The 17423-nt window shown below is 37.3% G+C and overlaps 1 protein-coding gene and 1 long non-coding RNA gene across 2 annotated transcripts; both read right to left on the bottom strand.

Annotated features, from left to right (window-relative positions):
- Positions 1-1314: 1314 nt before the first annotated feature.
- Positions 1315-2543, bottom strand: LOC136820594 (uncharacterized). The gene is made up of 3 exons (XR_010848618.1): positions 2478-2543; positions 2029-2132; positions 1315-1397 (listed from the first exon to the last, which is right to left on the bottom strand). It is a non-coding gene; the product is annotated as an uncharacterized lncRNA (long non-coding RNA).
- A 1697-nt stretch (positions 2544-4240) lies between these two features.
- Positions 4241-9986, bottom strand: LOC136820577 (uncharacterized). Its single transcript, XM_067076764.1, has one exon. It carries the CDS (start codon positions 9728-9730, stop codon positions 4241-4243), a length of 5490 nt encoding a protein of 1829 aa, XP_066932865.1. The 5' UTR covers positions 9731-9986.
- Positions 9987-17423: the final 7437 nt, after the last annotated feature.

The following is a 17423-nucleotide window of genomic DNA, read 5'->3' as shown; positions in this document are numbered from 1 at the left end:
TATCAGTCAGGATTTCATGATATTAATTTTCTTTATTTTATCTGTTCCATCGTTATATATCAGTCAGGATTTCATGATATTAATTTTCTTTATTTTATCTGTTACATCGTTATATATCAGTCAGGATTTCATGATATTTAATTTTCTTTATTTTATCTGTTCCATCGTTATATCTCAGTCAGGTTTCATGAGATTAATTTCTTTATTTTATCTGTTACATCGTTATATCTCAGTCAGGATTTCATGAGATTAATTTTCTTTATTTTATCTGTTCCATCGTTATATATCAGTCAGGATTTCATGATATTAATTTTCTTTATTTTATCTGTTCCATCGTTATATATCAGTCAGGATTTCATGATATTAATTTTCTTTATTTTATCTGTTACATCGTTATATCTCAGTCAGGATTTCATGAGATTAATTTTCTTTATTTTATCTGTTCCATCGTTATATATCAGTCAGGATTTCATGAGATTAATTTTCTTTATTTTATCTGTTACATCGTTATATATCAGTCAGGATTTCATGATATTAATTTTCTTTATTTTATCTGTTCCATCGTTATATATCAGTCAGGATTTCGTGAGATTAATTCTTTATTTTATGTTCCATCGTTATATATCAGTAGGATTCATGAGATTAATTTTCTTTATTTTATCTGTTCCATCGTTATATATCAGTCAGGATTTCATGATATTAATTTTCTTTATTTTATCTGTTCCATCGTTATATATCAGTCAGGATTTCATGATATTAATTTTCTTTATTTTATCTGTTACATCGTTATATATCAGTCAGGATTTCATGATATTAATAATTTTCTTTATTTTATCTGTTCCATCGTTATATCTCAGTCAGGATTTCATGAGATTAATTTTCTTTATTTTATCTGTTACATCGTTATATCTCAGTCAGGATTTCATGAGATTAATTTTCTTTATTTTATCTGTTCCATCGTTATATATCAGTCAGGATTTCATGATATTAATTTTCTTTATTTTATCTGTTCCATCGTTATATATCAGTCAGGATTTCATGATATTAATTTTCTTTATTTTATCTGTTACATCGTTATATATCAGTCAGGATTTCGTGAGATTAATTTTCTTTATTTTATCTGTTCCATCGTTATATATCAGTAAGGATTTCATGAGATTAATTTTCTTTATTTTATCTGTTCCATCGTTATATATCAGTCAGGATTTCATGATATTAATTTTCTTTATTTTATCTGTTCCATCGTTATATATCAGTCAGAATTTCATGATATTAATTTTCTTTATTTTATCTGTTCCATCGTTATATATAGTGAAAAATGTGTGAAGGAGATAACATACCATCTCATTTAGCATCTTGTTTTGATGTCTCACTTCATTCCCAATGTCAATGGTTAACTAAAAACAAAACAAAAGGTAATGAAAACTTGAAAGAACATGAAACAATATTCCTTTACACACACTAAATATGCTAACCTCACACAGATTTCCCGTTGAAGTGTGTCTAGTGTTAAAGTCGACTAGTCTGCCAACTTGTTTTCTAATTTACCATAGATCTCTAAACGTTCGAATCTCAAAACATTCAAATTCCATAGGTCGTCAAGCAGAAAACAAAATGGTGGACTAGTCAGCTCAGAAGCTGGACTCACTTTCGTTATTTCGTTTTAGGTTAAGTCAAGTAGTTAGAAATCAGTCATAATACACAATGACAGGATGATCAAACAGCCTGTTGCTACCGAGTAAAAGTTTAGAAGTTGAAAAAAAAAAAACCTTGTGCTTTGTTAACTTTCCTAGCAAAGCTTTCGTAAGGGTGAAAATGCAGAAAAAAGGTCTTCCTCCCTCACAAATGTTAATTTGTTTTAAGGGTAAATGTAATAAAATTTTTCCCTCACAATTTTGAGTTCCTTGACTTTTACCAAAAATGGTTTTGATACAAATGCAATAAAGACTTTTTCGACTTTTGAGTTCCGTGACTTTTTTCCAGAGAGGTTTCATTAGTGTAAATACAATAAAAAACCTTTCCACTCACATCTTTGAGTTCTTTGACTTTTCCGAAGAGATTTTCAGTCATATTGTCATTTTCTTCCTCGACCATTTGATAATTGTTTTGATAACCTGAGGGTTGGCCATAACCTGAACAACCAAAAGAAGCAGTTCCAAATGAAACAAAGTGCGTAATTTTCAAATTCTAACAAGATAAAAGAGCACTACTAAATTCTATTTACTCTGCATTTGTCAATTAATTCTTTTCATTTTCTCAAATACAAAAATACGAATAAAACAACACGAAAGCTGCCTCTCCTAGGCCTATTTTTCTATGTGTTTCGAGTGTATATATGTTTTACTTTAGAAATAAGAACACATCATTAGAATAAAAGCAATGAAAGTTCATGTCATGTGGTCTCCTAGACGATAAGAACATGTATTCTGAAAGGTTACTTCTGTATCTGCCAAAAATAAAATAAAAAGAAGACTTACTCCCTGCTCTTCTCATTTCTTCTTCTGAATTATTTTTTGTTGAATATTTTTTGTTCTTTTATTTTTCTAATTTAGAATTTTAAGTTTAAAAATCAATAAACCAATAAAGTTTTTAGTGTCAAAAAAATTACTTCATTTCAAAATAAATTATCCCAAGAGAGATTTTTTCCGGTGTTCAAGATTACTATTAGCTATAGGAATTGAAAATACTGAATCAGAATTTTCATTTTGGGGTAAATCACTGGTTCTGCTAAGAGTTCAGAATGGCCTCTCAAGATGTCTAAAATCACGAAAAAATGCCAAATTCAATTTCTCTTGATGCAAAACCAATGAAAAAAGTGGAAAAATCATCAGATTTCTGCCTCAAAAGATTTACAGTGGGAAATTCGAATTAAGCGCTGATGGCATTCAAAAATTGTGTGAGGTTTTCAAAAACAGCAAAAAAAAAGAAATTTGAATATCCTTTTTAAAAATACTCTTTTCAAACGAAACTTCACAATATTGGTTCTAAAGGTGATAAAAGTAGGTTGAATTTTTTTTTTTTGTAAAATGGACCAAAATTGCAGCACTTAAATCAAGAAAAACACTATGTTGATAAAACAGCAGCCACAATTTGTTCAATGAGTAAAAATAATTTTTTTAGATGAAACTCGTAGCAAAAGGGTTTATCCACACAAAATATAAAAATGGAACAAAAATTATGGGTCATTGGGCTAGAATTGCGGCTCAAAGTTGACGATTTTTTTCATATATGCTTTGATTTAAGCCACATTTTTAAGCCCATTGAAAACCCTGCAGCCACAAATTAAACCCTAAGTATCTTTATAAGACCTTAAACTACCAATTCAAGAAAATGGTAAAATATGAAGTCTTAAAGCAGGACAGCACATAAGCCAACCCTAAAAATGCCAACTAATACTTATATGTAACAGCTCAGAAGGTATATGTACAAAACATGGTATTTGCAGCCACAAAATGTACACTTTTTCTTAAAATAACACTGTATTGTGTCAGATTGTGTTTGTTTTGCATTAGGCTTTGCAAATATTCATGTTTCGAAAACAAAACCCAACCTGGTATGTGTAAATTGATAAATTAGTGATTGAAGCCACATTTTAAGCCCATTGAAAACCCTGCAGCCACAAATTAAACCCATAAGTTTCTTTATCAGACCTTAAACTACCAATTTCAAGAAAAACGGTTAAAAAATATTGAAGTCTTAAAGCAGTGTGAGCGGAGAGAATTGTTTTTGATCACTGGTCGAAATCACATTGTAAAAAAGGAACAGAAAAAATAGGAACAAAAATGCAAACAGAAACTTGAAACGAAATGTAAAAATCAACAGAAAATTCTTGAACTTAAAAAGAAACTAAAATGCAAATTCGTATCGTAAATCAAAAGTTTGCTCACTCTCACAACACACAGACTTCTCACAGACTCTCAGTGCTGAACTAGTTTACAATTCAAAAACACAACTTGATAAAGCTATCGCTAATTTCCCTAGAGGAATTACAAAGTGACGTAAATAATATAAAACACGACCCGGGAATACACTAAAGACACTGAACAAAGGAACTGAAAACAAAGAAAGCCTCGCGAGACACTCAAACAAAAGGACACTGAAAGGAAAGGACGCTATGCACAAGGGACTTCTAATTAAAAATATATACATAATTATTGACGTCATCAAATAATGGAAGCTCTCCATTAACATATGGCTCCCCTGAAGATTTCACATCTTCATGGTTCCTCGGTGGGGAATCTCATTTTTCGTATTCTTCCAACAATATAATGTTTGTTATGGGTCTTTCGACCTCACCATTGATTAACTTAACTGTTACTTTTCGACAATGTCCACGTTCGTCGACATTTGCTTTGGTGACACGCCCAATTGGCCATTGATTACGTTTGGCATCCTTTTTGACCATTACAATGTCACCAATCCGAAAATTTCGTCGTTTGGATAGCCATCTTGTTCGTTCTTGGAGGTTGGTCAAGTACTCCTTCCTCCATCTTGACCAAAATTCATTGACCACGTGTTGCACTCGTTTCCACTGACGTCTTGAATAAGCTGCTGCATCACCAAATGCACCAGGAGGAGGCAGGACGATTCTTGACTTACCAGTCAAAAGCATCATTGGTGTGATGGGTTTCAAACTTAAGGGATCTCCAATGTTCTCCACGCTCAATGGACGAGAATTGATGATGCACTCAGCTTCACAAAGCAATGTTCTCAATGACTCATCGTTGAATGAACTGCTATGAGTTTGTAAAATTCCATCCAACACAGCTCTAATACTTCTAATCTGGCGTTCCCAAACGCCCCCAAAATGACTAGAATAAGGAGGATTTCTTTCCCAAACAACATAGTCAGCATCAAATTCGTCTCTCAAAAAAGCTTTAATTTTGTCATGATCAAGACTTTTAAACAACTCCTTCAGCTCACTCTGAGCACCAACAAAATTTGATCCATTATCACTCCTAAGCATTCGAATAGATCCACGACGACATATAAACCTTCTTAGACACAAGATAAAAGAATCAGTATTCATAGAAACCACAGATTCAATATGTGCACTTCGACTTGACAAACAAGTATAAATAACTCCCCAACGCTTAACCAATGAGCGACGTTCCTTAACTAAAAACGGGCCAAACAAATCTACACCACAAAAACTAAATGGTGGGGCCTCTAAAGTTCTTTCAAAAGGTAGATCAGACATAATTTGAGAACCAAACTTTCCTCTTAACTTTCGACAAAGAAAACAATTCCAAATCACTGACTTAACAAGAGAACAAAGACTAGTTATCCAAATACCATTTTCACGAATCTCATTCATCGTTACATTTCTCCCTGCATGGTGAACCTTATCATGATAAAACCTAACAATTGCCTTTGCTATATCAGACTCTCTAGGAATAATAATAGGATACTTAACACATGGGTCAAGCAGAGATCTACCAAGACGTCCTCCAACACGTAATAAACCATTATCATCTGTAAAAGGATTCAAACTAGAGATCTTAGAATTTGAAGCAGAAGAAAAAAAGTACTTAGATTGAAGAAGCTTAAAGATTTTAACTGAAGCTTTAGTCATAATATCAACAGACAGAAGGTTACTCATTTTAAACTCAGGTTGTGATCTTGTCTTTCTAAAATAAATACGATTTTTCTTACGTAATTTCTCCATATAAAGAAGAACAAAGGAAATGATTTTCTTCATTTTCAAAAAGCTTGAAACACGACTCTCGAGATGAGAAATGATATCTACATAATTAGGCTTTATGACCATCACAGAAGTGGTCTTATCAACCACTACCTCAGGATCACTTTCAGAGACGTTAATGACTTGAGATTTATCATATTTTAGAGGATGTTCCCAAAGAAAGCTGGGACCATTGAACCATTCTGAAACCTTTTTCTCATTCCCTTCAATTTTCAAACCTCTTGATCCATGATCAGCAGGATTATTCTCAGATTCAACATAATTCCATTGAGAAGATTTCGTTGTTTTCGTAATAAGACACACCCTGTTAGCAACAAATTTTCTAAATTTCTTCGTAGTGTTACTAATATAGCCTAAAGCACACGTATTGTCACACCAGAAAAGTTCATAAGCTATTTCATAATCAAATTCCTTTGAGATAAACTTAGCTATTTGAGAAGAAAGAGTAGCAGCAATCAACTCCAAACGAGGCATAGTGTGATTACTTTTAGCTGGGACAACGCGAGATTTACCCATTACCAAAGAACAATGAACATAATTATCAGACGTTACGAATCTTAAGTAATGACAACCACTATAACCATAATCACAAGCATCAGAAAAGTGGTGTAAACTGATTTCAACAATTCGAGTAAAACTTCTTGGCTTAAAGCAACGACTGACACTGAGCACTTGTAAATTTACTAAAGATTCAACCCATTTATCCCATTGAATGAGATACTCGTTAGGAACTGGATCATCCCAACCGATTGAAAGCTGACACACTGTCTGAAAGATAAGTCTTCCCTTAAGAATGAAAGGAGAAATCAAACCCAAAGGATCATAGATTGAATTCAATGCTGATAACATCCCTCTACGAGATCTTGAGAAAACTTTAGAAGGAGCTTTGAACTGGAAAACATCATCTTCTAGGGACCACAAAACACCTAGCACACGTTCAGTAGATTTGCACTCTTTAATTTCTTTTGGAGGAACAGACTCTAACGCCTCTGGAAAATTCGAAGTAAATTTTGTTAAATGAAAACCTCCATAATCACACATACTAGAAACGTCTGAAATAAGAAACTTTGCAGACTCAACACTCTCAGTAGATTTCAGCAAATCATCAACGTAAAAATTTTTTCTTAGTGTGTTGGCAGCCTGAACTCCAAACTCATTTTCACCTGCAGAAGCTGTTTGTTTCAGAGCAAAATTGCTACAACTAGGCGAAGAGGTACTACCTTGGAGATGAGTGTTCATTTCATAGCAAACAGGATCTTTGGAGAAATCACCATCCCTCCACCACAAAAATTGATGAAACCGACGTTGAGACTCAGGGATGTAAATTTGAAAAAACATTGCTTCAATATCTGCAGTAAATGCAACAAACTCTTGACGAAATCTTATAAGCACACCAATCAGATGATTAGTCAGATCAGGACCCTGCATCAATTCTTTATTCATACAAACACCTTTATATGAAGAGCTACAATCAAACACTACTCTTATCTTTTGTTTTGTGGGGTGGTAAACTCCATGATGGGGGATGTACCAATTTTGACCATCAGGATAAGGTGATGAAACTTCCTGACACCAACCCTTGTCGATAATGTTGTTCATAAAGGCAACATAGTCAGAGTAAAATTTTGAAGAAGATTCAAACTTTTTCTTCAGCAAACTCAACCTTTTCAGAGCTAGAGGACGATTATCTGGAAAGCTAATATTTTCGTTACGAAAGGGCAGAGGTACATGGTAGTGTCCATCAATGAATTCAGAACGATTTTCAACAATCTCTAGAAAGTGTAAATCATCTTGAGAAAAAGATTCGTACTCAGTAGATAACTTAGTTTCAGGAACACTTTCAATATCAAAAAGATTTTTTAGCATAGATTCAATTCCAGAGTCTTTAACCTGTGTTTCCTCAACAACAAGATGGTTCGATCTACCATGATCATTAACCATGACTCTGCAACGAGAAATAGTATCTGATGACCTTGACGAACTGATAGGTCCGACAACACACCAACCAAGCTTAGTTTTAAAGGCAAAGGGACCATCATCCTGACTTGGTATAACTTTCAAAGGTTCGATAGCTTTCAAACAATTAGCACCAATCAGAATCCCAACCTTTAAAGACGTTGTATTAGGAAGCTCATTTTCAATAGATTTAAGATAATGCCATTCTTTTATAGAGTCAGCTGTCGGAATCTCACTGGAATCAACGGGAATATTAGGTTTACTAAAACACTTTGGCAGAGATAACCAACTACCATCACCAGCATGAAGACCTTTCACTCTTAATCCAGAAGCCACTTGACACTTCTCAGACTTGACAGATGTTATCGTGTTAATGCTCAAATCAGTACTTATAGTTTTCAATGACATCAAAGAAACAATTTCGTCAGAAATAAAGCAAGCTTGAGAACAGGTATCAAGAAGAGCATATGTTACAATATCAGACTTTGAATGATCATGTCGAAGAAGAACTGGTACAACACACATACTGAGATTTTTATTAGCACTGTTATTCAGAACTCCACATTTAACACCTCCTTTAGTACCTTTTGTTTCAGGTTTTGATTTCGAATCATCAAACTTAGCTATATCAGGCCTTGGTCGTGGCACTGGAGGAGAAGGTCTAACATCACAATCTGTTTTCTTAGAATCATCAGCAGGTGGTCTACGCTCAATTCTCAAACCATGAAGAGTTGTAGGATGTCTTTTGTTACAAACAACACAAGTTCTTCGATTTCTACACTGAGCAGATATATGGCCTTTACCAAGACAACCATAACACAATCTCTCTTTCATCAAAAATTTGGACTTTTCTTCAAGAGTTTTGGATCTAAATGTTGGGCAAGCCTCAATATCATGGTTAACATTGCAAGTGACACATAGAAAACTTTTTGGTGATTTATTATCAAAATACTTTCTTGGCTTAAAACTGCCAGAAAAACCAGAGCTTTTAGAATCACTTGGAAAACGCTCTTTAAGTGCTTCTTTAGAAAACAGAGGATCACTTGCAACTGTCATTTCCATTTCAACGAACAAAAACAAATCTTTAAAAAGTGGTTCTCTTTTAAAACGATTTCGAATGTCAACAACTTTCCTATTCCACTTATCTTGACATACATTTGGAAGCTTACTGGCAATGATGCAGAGATTGTCAGCAGTATCAAAACTATTCCACAAGTTACCCTCAATAACTGAGCCACACTTAAGCAGAAAGGAATGAAATTTTCCAAATGAAGAGGAATCACCAAGTTTGACATTCTCCCAATTATCCAACTGTTTTTTATAAGCAATCATGATTCGATGGGGGTCTCCATATTTCTTCTTCAAAAGAGCCTTAGCACGTTCATAGCCATTCGTCATATACAGACAGCACTGAATCAGATCATTGGCATCACCGGTAGTAAATTTCAAAAGACGAGCAAGACGACCTTCACTATCTGAAATTCTTTTTTCGACGAGCTCTTCAAAATTTGTCATAAAGAATTTGTAATCCAAAGGATCACCAGTGAAGACACTAAGTTCAACAGATGGAGCACCTTGAAGTTTCACCAAGTCAAAAATTGCATTCGAAAGTACAGAATCTATAGGACTGGAAGCAGCTACAGGAAGACCAAATCTTCTAGCAATACGAGGTCTTGGTCCAGAAGGAGGCACTGGTAAAAAGGTTGTCTTATGACCAGAGGATGCATCGACAGTTTGACTATTCTCAGTAGGAACAAATTCAGGAGTTTCAGCTCTAAGAGGCTCAGGATTTCCTCTAGGAGATTCAACTCTAGTAGATTCAACTTTAGGAGATTCAGAAGGTTCAATAATCGAACCTGAAGTTAAATTTCTCGATGCATTTTCATCAGGTGGCACTCTAGGTTGCCAATTTTCATAAACGTTCAAAAGAGCCTTTTTCTTTGCCAATTTTTCTTCAAGAAGAGTCTTATCCATTTCACTAATCCCTTTTTTATCTGCAAAAGCGAGCTCTACTTCAAGAGTAGCAACATCTGCTGCTGTTTTAAGCATTTTTTGACTTGCAGTCGACATAGAAGAAGAAGTCGATCGAATTGAAGACGAAGCTTTCGAATCACGATAAGAAGCTCCAGAGGGAGCTTGAGACTCACGAGGTTCATTATCTTTCAAATAACGAATAGCAGAATTTTTTATAAGAAAAATGTCCGTATCAATATTTCCTAACCAGTTATCAAATTCAGAGACTTCATACACTAATGGTTTTAATTTTTCACAGACAAAAAGAAGCTCAACAAAAGCTCTATTCAACCCTTCAAGGGCATTTCTTACAAGATCGGTAGAAGACCTATTTTTCAATAAAAGTCAATATTTTCTAGTCTTTCTGTAATTTCGGTAGTAAGTCTTTCTCTTTGACGCTCAAAAAGCTCAAAATTAAATTCACCTTGGTCAGATTGATTTTTGACCGGACGACGCTTAGTGACATTTCTATCCCAATCAGACATTTTCAAAGGCACAGATACAAATGCCTAGCCTAATTGGATTTTCAACACTTAAGTGATTAACATCCGATATTAATATAAATTATAGTATATATCGTGAATTTCTAACAAATAAGCGACAAGAGAGCAATCAAACAAATGGATTTTCAACACTTAAGTGATTAACATCCAATATTTATATAAATCATATATATCGTGAATTTCTAACAATGGTGGAGTACAATACTACGAAACAGAATGCTCAGAAGAGCAGTGCAATGAATTGAAAAATACAAAACACTTGGCAGACAGACTAAGCTAGCCAATAAAATTTCAAAATTCATTCACGAGGAATACAGCTCAAACAATGAGCAATTTCTCAAAGAGAAAACAAAATTCTTGTGACTAACAAGAAACTAGCCGGCAAACTAGATAAAACTAGATCAACTTAAGAACGAGAGCTCCAAGCTCTAACGCTCACTCAAACACTCTCAAGCACACGCAAGAGGAGTTCAGCACTTTAGGCCACGAGAAAACAAAAAAATTAGAACGAAAAAAAATCAGAGCAAAATCGAAAAAAAACCCGAACTTAAAATAAAGACTTTTGATTTACTTTGTGAGCGGAGAGAATTGTTTTTGATCACTGGTCGAAATCACATTGTAAAAAAGGAACAGAAAAAATAGGAACAAAAATGCAAACAGAAACTTGAGACGAAATGTAAAAATCAACAGAAAATTCTTGAACTTAAAAAGAAACTAAAATGCAAATTCGTATCGTAAATCAAAAGTTTGCTCACTCTCACAACACACAGACTTCTCACAGACTCTCAGTGCTGAACTAGTTTACAATTCAAAAACACAACTTGATAAAGCTATCGCTAATTTCCCTAGAGGAATTACAAAGTGACGTAAAATAATATAAAACACGACCCGGGAATACACTAAAGACACTGAACAAAAGAACTGAAAACAAAGAAAGCCTCGCGAGACACTCAAACAAAAGGACACTGAAAGGAAAGGACACTATGAACAAGGGACTTCTAATTAAAAATATATACATAATTATTGAGGTCATCAAATAATGGAAGCTCTCCATTAACAGTTTATACTTGTTCTAAAGGATATAGGGTGGGTTTAAAGGCCTAACCAAGCAAAATGACTCACTGCGTTTGGCTTGGCAGGGTAGACGCAGAAATTTAAAGCCAATTTTAGGGGTTGATACTTGTTCTAAAGGCTGTGGGGTGAGTTTAAAGGCCTAACCAAGCAAAATGACTCACCGTGTTTGGCTTGGCAGGGTAAACGCGGAAATTTAAAGCCAATTTTAGGGGTTGATATTTGTTCTAAAGACTGTTGGGTGGGTTTAAAGGCCTAACCTAGCAAAATGACTTACTGCGTTTGGCTTGGCAGTGTAAACGCGGAAGTTTAAAGCCAATTTTAGGGGTTGATACTTGTTCTAAAGGCTTGGGGTAAGTTTAAAGGCTTAACCAAGCAAAATGACTCACCGCGTTTGGCTTGGCAGGGTAAATGCGGAAATTTAAAGCTAATTTTAGGGGTTGATACTTGTTTTAAAGGCTGTGGGGTGAGTTTAAAGGCTTAACCAAGCAAAATGACTCACTGCGTTTGGCTTGGCAGGGTAAGCGCAGAAATTTAAAGCCAATTTTAGGGGTTGATACTTGTTTTAAAGGCTGTGGGGTGGGTTTAGAGGCCTAACCAAGCAAAATGACTCACCGTGTTTGGCTTGGCAGGGTAAACGCTGAAATTTAAAGCCAATTTTAAGGGTTGATACTTGTTCTAAAGGGTGTGGCGTAGGTTTAAAGGCCTAACCAAAAAAAATGACTCAGCGCGTTTGGCTTGGCAGGGTAAACGCGGAAATTTAAAGCCAATTTTAGGGGTTGATACTTGTTCTAAAGGCTTTGGGTGGGTTTAAGGGCTTAACCAAGCAAAATGACTCACCGCGTTTGGCTTGGCAGGGTAAATGCGGAAATTTAAAGCCAATTTTAGGGGTTAATACTTGTTCTAAAGGCTGTGGGGTGGGTTTAAAAGCCTAACGAAGCAAAAGGACTCACTGCATTAGGCTTGGCAGGGTAAATGCAGAAAGTTAAAGCCAATTTTAGGGGTTGTTACTTGTTCTAAAGACTGTGGGGTGGGTTTAAAGGCCTAACCTAGCAAAATGACTCACCGTGTTTGGCTTGGCAGGGTAAACGCGGAAATTTAAAGCCAATTTTAGGGGTTGATACTTGTTCTAAAGGCTGTGGAGTCGGTTTAAAGGCCTCACCATGCAAAATGACTCACCGCGTTTGGCTTCGCAGGGTAAATGCAGAAATTTAAAGCCAATTTTAGGGGTTGACCTTGGCAGGGTAAACGCTGAAATTTAAAGCCAACTTTCGGGCTTGATACTTGTTCTAAAGGCTGTGGAGTGGGTTTAAAGGCCTAACCAAGCAAAATGACTCACCGCGTTTGGCATGGCAGGGTAAATGCGGAAATTTAAAGCTAATTTTAGGGGTTGATACTTGTTTTAAAGGCTGTGGGGTGGGTTTAAAGGCTTAACCAAGCAAAATGACTCACCGCGTTTGGCTTGGCAGGGTAAGCGCAGAAATTTAAAGCCAATTTTAGGGGTTGATACTTGTTTTAAAGGCTGTGGGGTGGGTTTAAAGGCCTAACCAAGCAAAATGACTCACCGTGTTTGGCTTGGCAGGGTAAACGCTGAAATTTAAAGCCAATTTTAAGGGTTGATACTTGTTCTAAAGGCTGTGGCGTAGGTTTAAAGGCCAAACCAAACAAAATGACTCAGTGCGTTTGGCTTGGCAGGGTAAACGCGGAAATTTAAAGCCAATTTTAGGGGTTGATACTTGTTCTAAAGGCTGTGGGTTGGGTTTAAAGGCCTAACCAATCAAAATGACTCACTGCATTTGGCTTGGCAGGGTAAAGCAGAAATTTAAAGCCAATTTTAGGGGTTGATACTTGTTCTAAAGGCTGTGGGATGGGTTTAAAGGCCTAACCAATCAAAATGACTCACTGCATTTGGCTTGGCAGGGTAAAGCAGAAATTTAAAGCCAATTTTAGGGGTTGATACTTGTTCTAAAGGCTGAGGGTTGGGTTTAAAGGCCTAACCAAGCAAAATGACTCACCGCGTTTGGCTTGGCAGGGTAAACGCGGAAATTTAAAGCCAATTTTAGGGGTTGATACTTGTTCTAAATGCTGTGGTGTGGGTTTAAAGGCCTAACCAAGCAAAATGAATCACCGCGTTTGGCTTGGCAGGGTAAACACGGAAATTTAAAGCCAATTTTAGGGGTTGATACTTGTTCTAAAGGCTGTTGGGTGGGTTTAAAGGCCTAACCAAGCAAAATGACTTACTGCGTTTGGCTTGGCAGAGTAAACGCGGAAGTTTAAAGCCAATTTTAGGGGTTGATACTTGTTCTAAAGGCTTGGGGTGAGTTTAAAGGCTTAACCAAGCAAAATGACTCACCGCGTTTGGCTTGGCAGGGGTAAAATGGAAATTTAAAGCTAATTTTAGGGGTTGATACTTGTTTTAAAGGCTGTGGGGTGGGTTTAAAGGCTTAACCAAGCAAAATGACTCACCGCGTTTGGCTTGGCAGGGTAAGCACAGAAATTTAAAGCCAATTTTAGGGGTTGATACTTGTTTTAAAGGCTGTGGGGTGGGTTTAAAGGCCTAACCAAGCAAAATGACTCACCGTGTTTGGCTTGGCAGGGTAAACGCTGAAATTTAAAGCAAATTTTAAGGGTTGATACTTGTTCTAAAGGCTGTGGCGTTGGTTTAAAGGCCTAACCAAACAAAATGACTCAGCGCGTTTGGCTTGGCAGGGTAAACGCGGAAATTTAAAGCCAATTTTAGGGGTTGATACTTGTTCTAAAGGCTTTGGGTGGGTTTAAGGGCTTAACCAAGCAAAATGACTCACCGCGTTTGGCTTGGCAGGGTAAATGCGGAAATTTAAAGCCAATTTTAGGGGTTAATACTTGTTCTAAAGGCTGTGGGGTGGGTTTAAAAGCCCAACCAAGCAAAAGGACTCACTGCGTTAGGCTTCGCAGGGTAAATGTGGAAATTTAAAGCCAATTTTAGGGGTTGTTACTTGTTCTAAAGACTGTGGGGTGGGTTTAAAGGCCTAACCTAGCAAAATGACTCACCGTGTTTGGCTTGGCAGGGTAAACGCGGAAATTTAAAGCCAATTTTAGGGGTTGATACTTGTTCTAAAGGCTGTGGGGTGGGTTTAAAGGCCTCACCAAGCAAAATGACTCACTGCGTTTGGCTTGGCAGGATAAATGCAGAAATTTAAAGCCAATTTTAGGGGTTGAGCTTGGCAGGGTAAACACTGAAATTTAAAGCCAATTTTAGGGCTTGATACTTGTTCTAAAGGCTGTGGAGTGGGTTTAAAGGCCTAACCAAGCAAAATGACTCACGGCGTTTGGCTTAGCAGGGTAAACGTGGAAATTTAAAGCCAATTTTAGGGGTTGATACTTGTTCTAAAGGCTCTGGGTTGGGTTTAAAGGCCTAACCAAGCAAAATGACTCACTGCGTTTGGCTTGGCAGGGTAAACGCAGAAATTTAAAGCCAATTTTAGGTGTTGATACTTGTTCTAAAAGCTGTGGGTTGGGTTTAAAGGCATAACCAAGCAAAATGACTCACTGCGTTTGGCTTGGCAGGGTAAACGTGGAAATTTAAAGCCAATTTTAGGGGTTGATACTTGTTCTAAATGCTGTGGGGGTCTGTTTAAAGGCCTAAACAAGCAAAATGACTCATTGCGTTTGGCTTGGCAGGGTACACGCAGAAATTTAAAGCCACTTTTAGGGGTTGATACTTGTTCTAAATGCTGTGGGGTGGGTTTAAAGGCCTAACCAAGCAAAATGACTACCGCGTTTGACTTGGCAGGGTAAACACGGAAATTTCAAGCCAATTTTAGGGGTTGATACTTGTTCTAAATGCTGTGGGGTATGTTTAAAGGCATACCCAAGCAAAATGACTCAGCGCGTTTGGCTTGGCAGAGTAAACGCGGAAGTTTAAAGCCAATTTTAGGGGTTGATACTTGTTCTAAAGGCTTGGGGTGAGTTTAAAGGCTTAACCAAGCAAAATGACTCACCGCGTTTGGCTTGGCAGGGTAAATGCGGAAATTTAAAGCTAATTTTAGGGGTTGATACTTGTTTTAAAGGCTGTGGGGTGGGGTTAAAGGCTTAACCAAGCAAAATGACTCACCGCGTTTGGCTTGGCAGGGTAAACGTGGAAATTTAAAGCCAATTTTAGGAGTTGATACTTGTTCTAAAGGCTCTTAAAGGCCTAACCAAGCAAAATGACTCACCGCGTTTGGCTTGGCAGGGTAAACACGAAAATTTAAAGCCAATTTTAGGGGTTGATACTTGTTCTAAAGGCTGTGTGCTGGGTTTAAAGGCCTAACCAAGCAAAATGACTCACTGCGTTTGGCTTGGCAGGGTAAACGTGGAAATTTCAAGCCAATTTTAAGGGTTGATACTTGTTCTAAATGATGTGGGGTTGGTTTAAAGGCTTAACCAAGCAAAATGACTCACTGTGTTTGGCTTGGCAGAGTAAACGCGGAAGTTTAAAGCCAATTTTAGGGGTTGATACTTGTTCTAAAGGCTTGGGGTGAGTTTAAAGACTTAACCAAGCAAAATGACTCACCGGGTTTGGCTTGGCAGGGTAAATGCGGAAATTTAAAGCTAATTTTAGGGGTTGATACTTGTTTTAAAGGCTGTGCGGTGGGTTTAAGGGCTTAACCACGCAAAATGACTCACAGCGTTTGGCTTGGCAGGGTAAACGCGGAAATTTAAAGCCAATTTTAGGGGTTGATACTTGTTCTAAAGACTGTGGGGTGGTTTTAAAGGCCTAACCAAGCAAAATGACTCACCGCGTTTGGCTTGGCGGGGTAAACGCGGAAATTTAAAGCCAATTTTAGGGGTTGATACTTGTTCTAAAGGCTGTGGTTTGGGTTTAAAGGCCTAACCGAGCAAAATGACTCCCTGCGTTTGGGTTGGCAGGGTAAACGCGGAAATTTGAAGCCAATTTTAGGAGTAGATACTTGTTCTAAAGGCTGTGGGGTGGGTTTAAAGGCTTAACCAAGCAAAATGACTCACTGCGTTTGGCTTGGCAGGGTAAACGCGGAAATTTAAAGCCAATGTTAGGAGTTGATACTTGTTCTAAAGGCTGTGGGTAGGGTAGTTTTAAGGCCTAACCAAGCAAAATGACTCACTGCGTTTGGCTTGGCAGGGTAAACGCGGAAATTTAAAGCCAATTTTAGGGGTTGATACTTGTTCTAAAGGCTCTGGGTTGGGTTTAAAGGCCTAACCAAGCAAAATGACTCACCGCGTTTGGCTTGGCAGGGTAAACGCGGAAATTTAAAGCCAATTTTAGGGGTTGATACTTGTTCTAAAGGCTGTGGGTGGGTTTAAAGGCCTAACCAAGCAAAATGACTCACTGCGTTTGGCTTGGCAGGGTAAACGTGGAAATTTCAAGCCAATTTTAAGGGTTGATACTTGTTCTAAATGCTGTGGGGTTGGTTTAAAGGCTTAACCAAGCAAAATGACTCACTGCGTTTGGCTTGGCAGAGTAAACGCGGAAGTTTAAAGCCAATTTTAGGGGTTGATACTTGTTCTAAAGGCTTGGGGTGAGTTTAAAGGCTTAACCAAGCAAAATGACTCACCGGGTTTGGCTTGGCAGGGTAAATGCGGAAATTTAAAGCTAATTTTAGGGGTTGATACTTGTTTTAAAGGCTGTGCGGTGGGTTTAAGAACTTAACCACGCAAAATGACTCACCGCGTTTGGCTTGGCAGGGTAAGCGCGGAAATTTAAATCCATTTTAGGGGTTGATACTTGTTCTAAAGACTGTGGGGTGGTTTTAAAGGCCTAACCAAGCAAAATGACTCACCGCGTTTGGCTTGGCGGGGTAAACGCGGAAATTTAAAGCCAATTTTAGGGGTTGATACTTGTTCTAAAGGCTGTGGTTTGGGTTTAAAGGCCTAACCGAGCAAAATGACTCCCTGCGTTTGGGTTGGCAGGGTAAACGCAGAAATTTGAAGCCAATTTTAGGGGTTGATACTTGTTCTAAAGGCTGTGGGGTGGGTTTAAAGGCCTAACCAAGCAAAATGACTCACCGCGTTTGGCTTGGCAGGGTAAACGCGGAAATTTAAAGCCAATTTTAGGGGTTGATACTTGTTCTAAAGGCTTTGGGTGGGTTTAAAGGCCTAACCAAGCAAAATGACTCACTGCGTTTGGCTTGGCAGGGTAAACGCGGAAATTTAAAGCCAATGTTAGGAGTTGATACTTG

This window comes from Clytia hemisphaerica, unplaced genomic scaffold (assembly GCF_902728285.1).
Source record: "Clytia hemisphaerica strain Z4C2 unplaced genomic scaffold, Clytia hemisphaerica genome assembly, whole genome shotgun sequence".
Lineage (NCBI taxonomy): Eukaryota > Metazoa > Cnidaria > Hydrozoa > Leptothecata > Clytiidae > Clytia > Clytia hemisphaerica.
The sequence above is the reverse complement of the archived record's forward strand: the minus strand, read 5'-3'. Positions and strand labels throughout refer to the sequence as shown.

Coding starts and splice junctions, on each gene's coding strand:
- LOC136820577 (XM_067076764.1), bottom strand. CDS start 9,730: ATGTCGACTGCAAGTCAAAAAATGCTTAAAACAGCAGCAGATGTTGCT.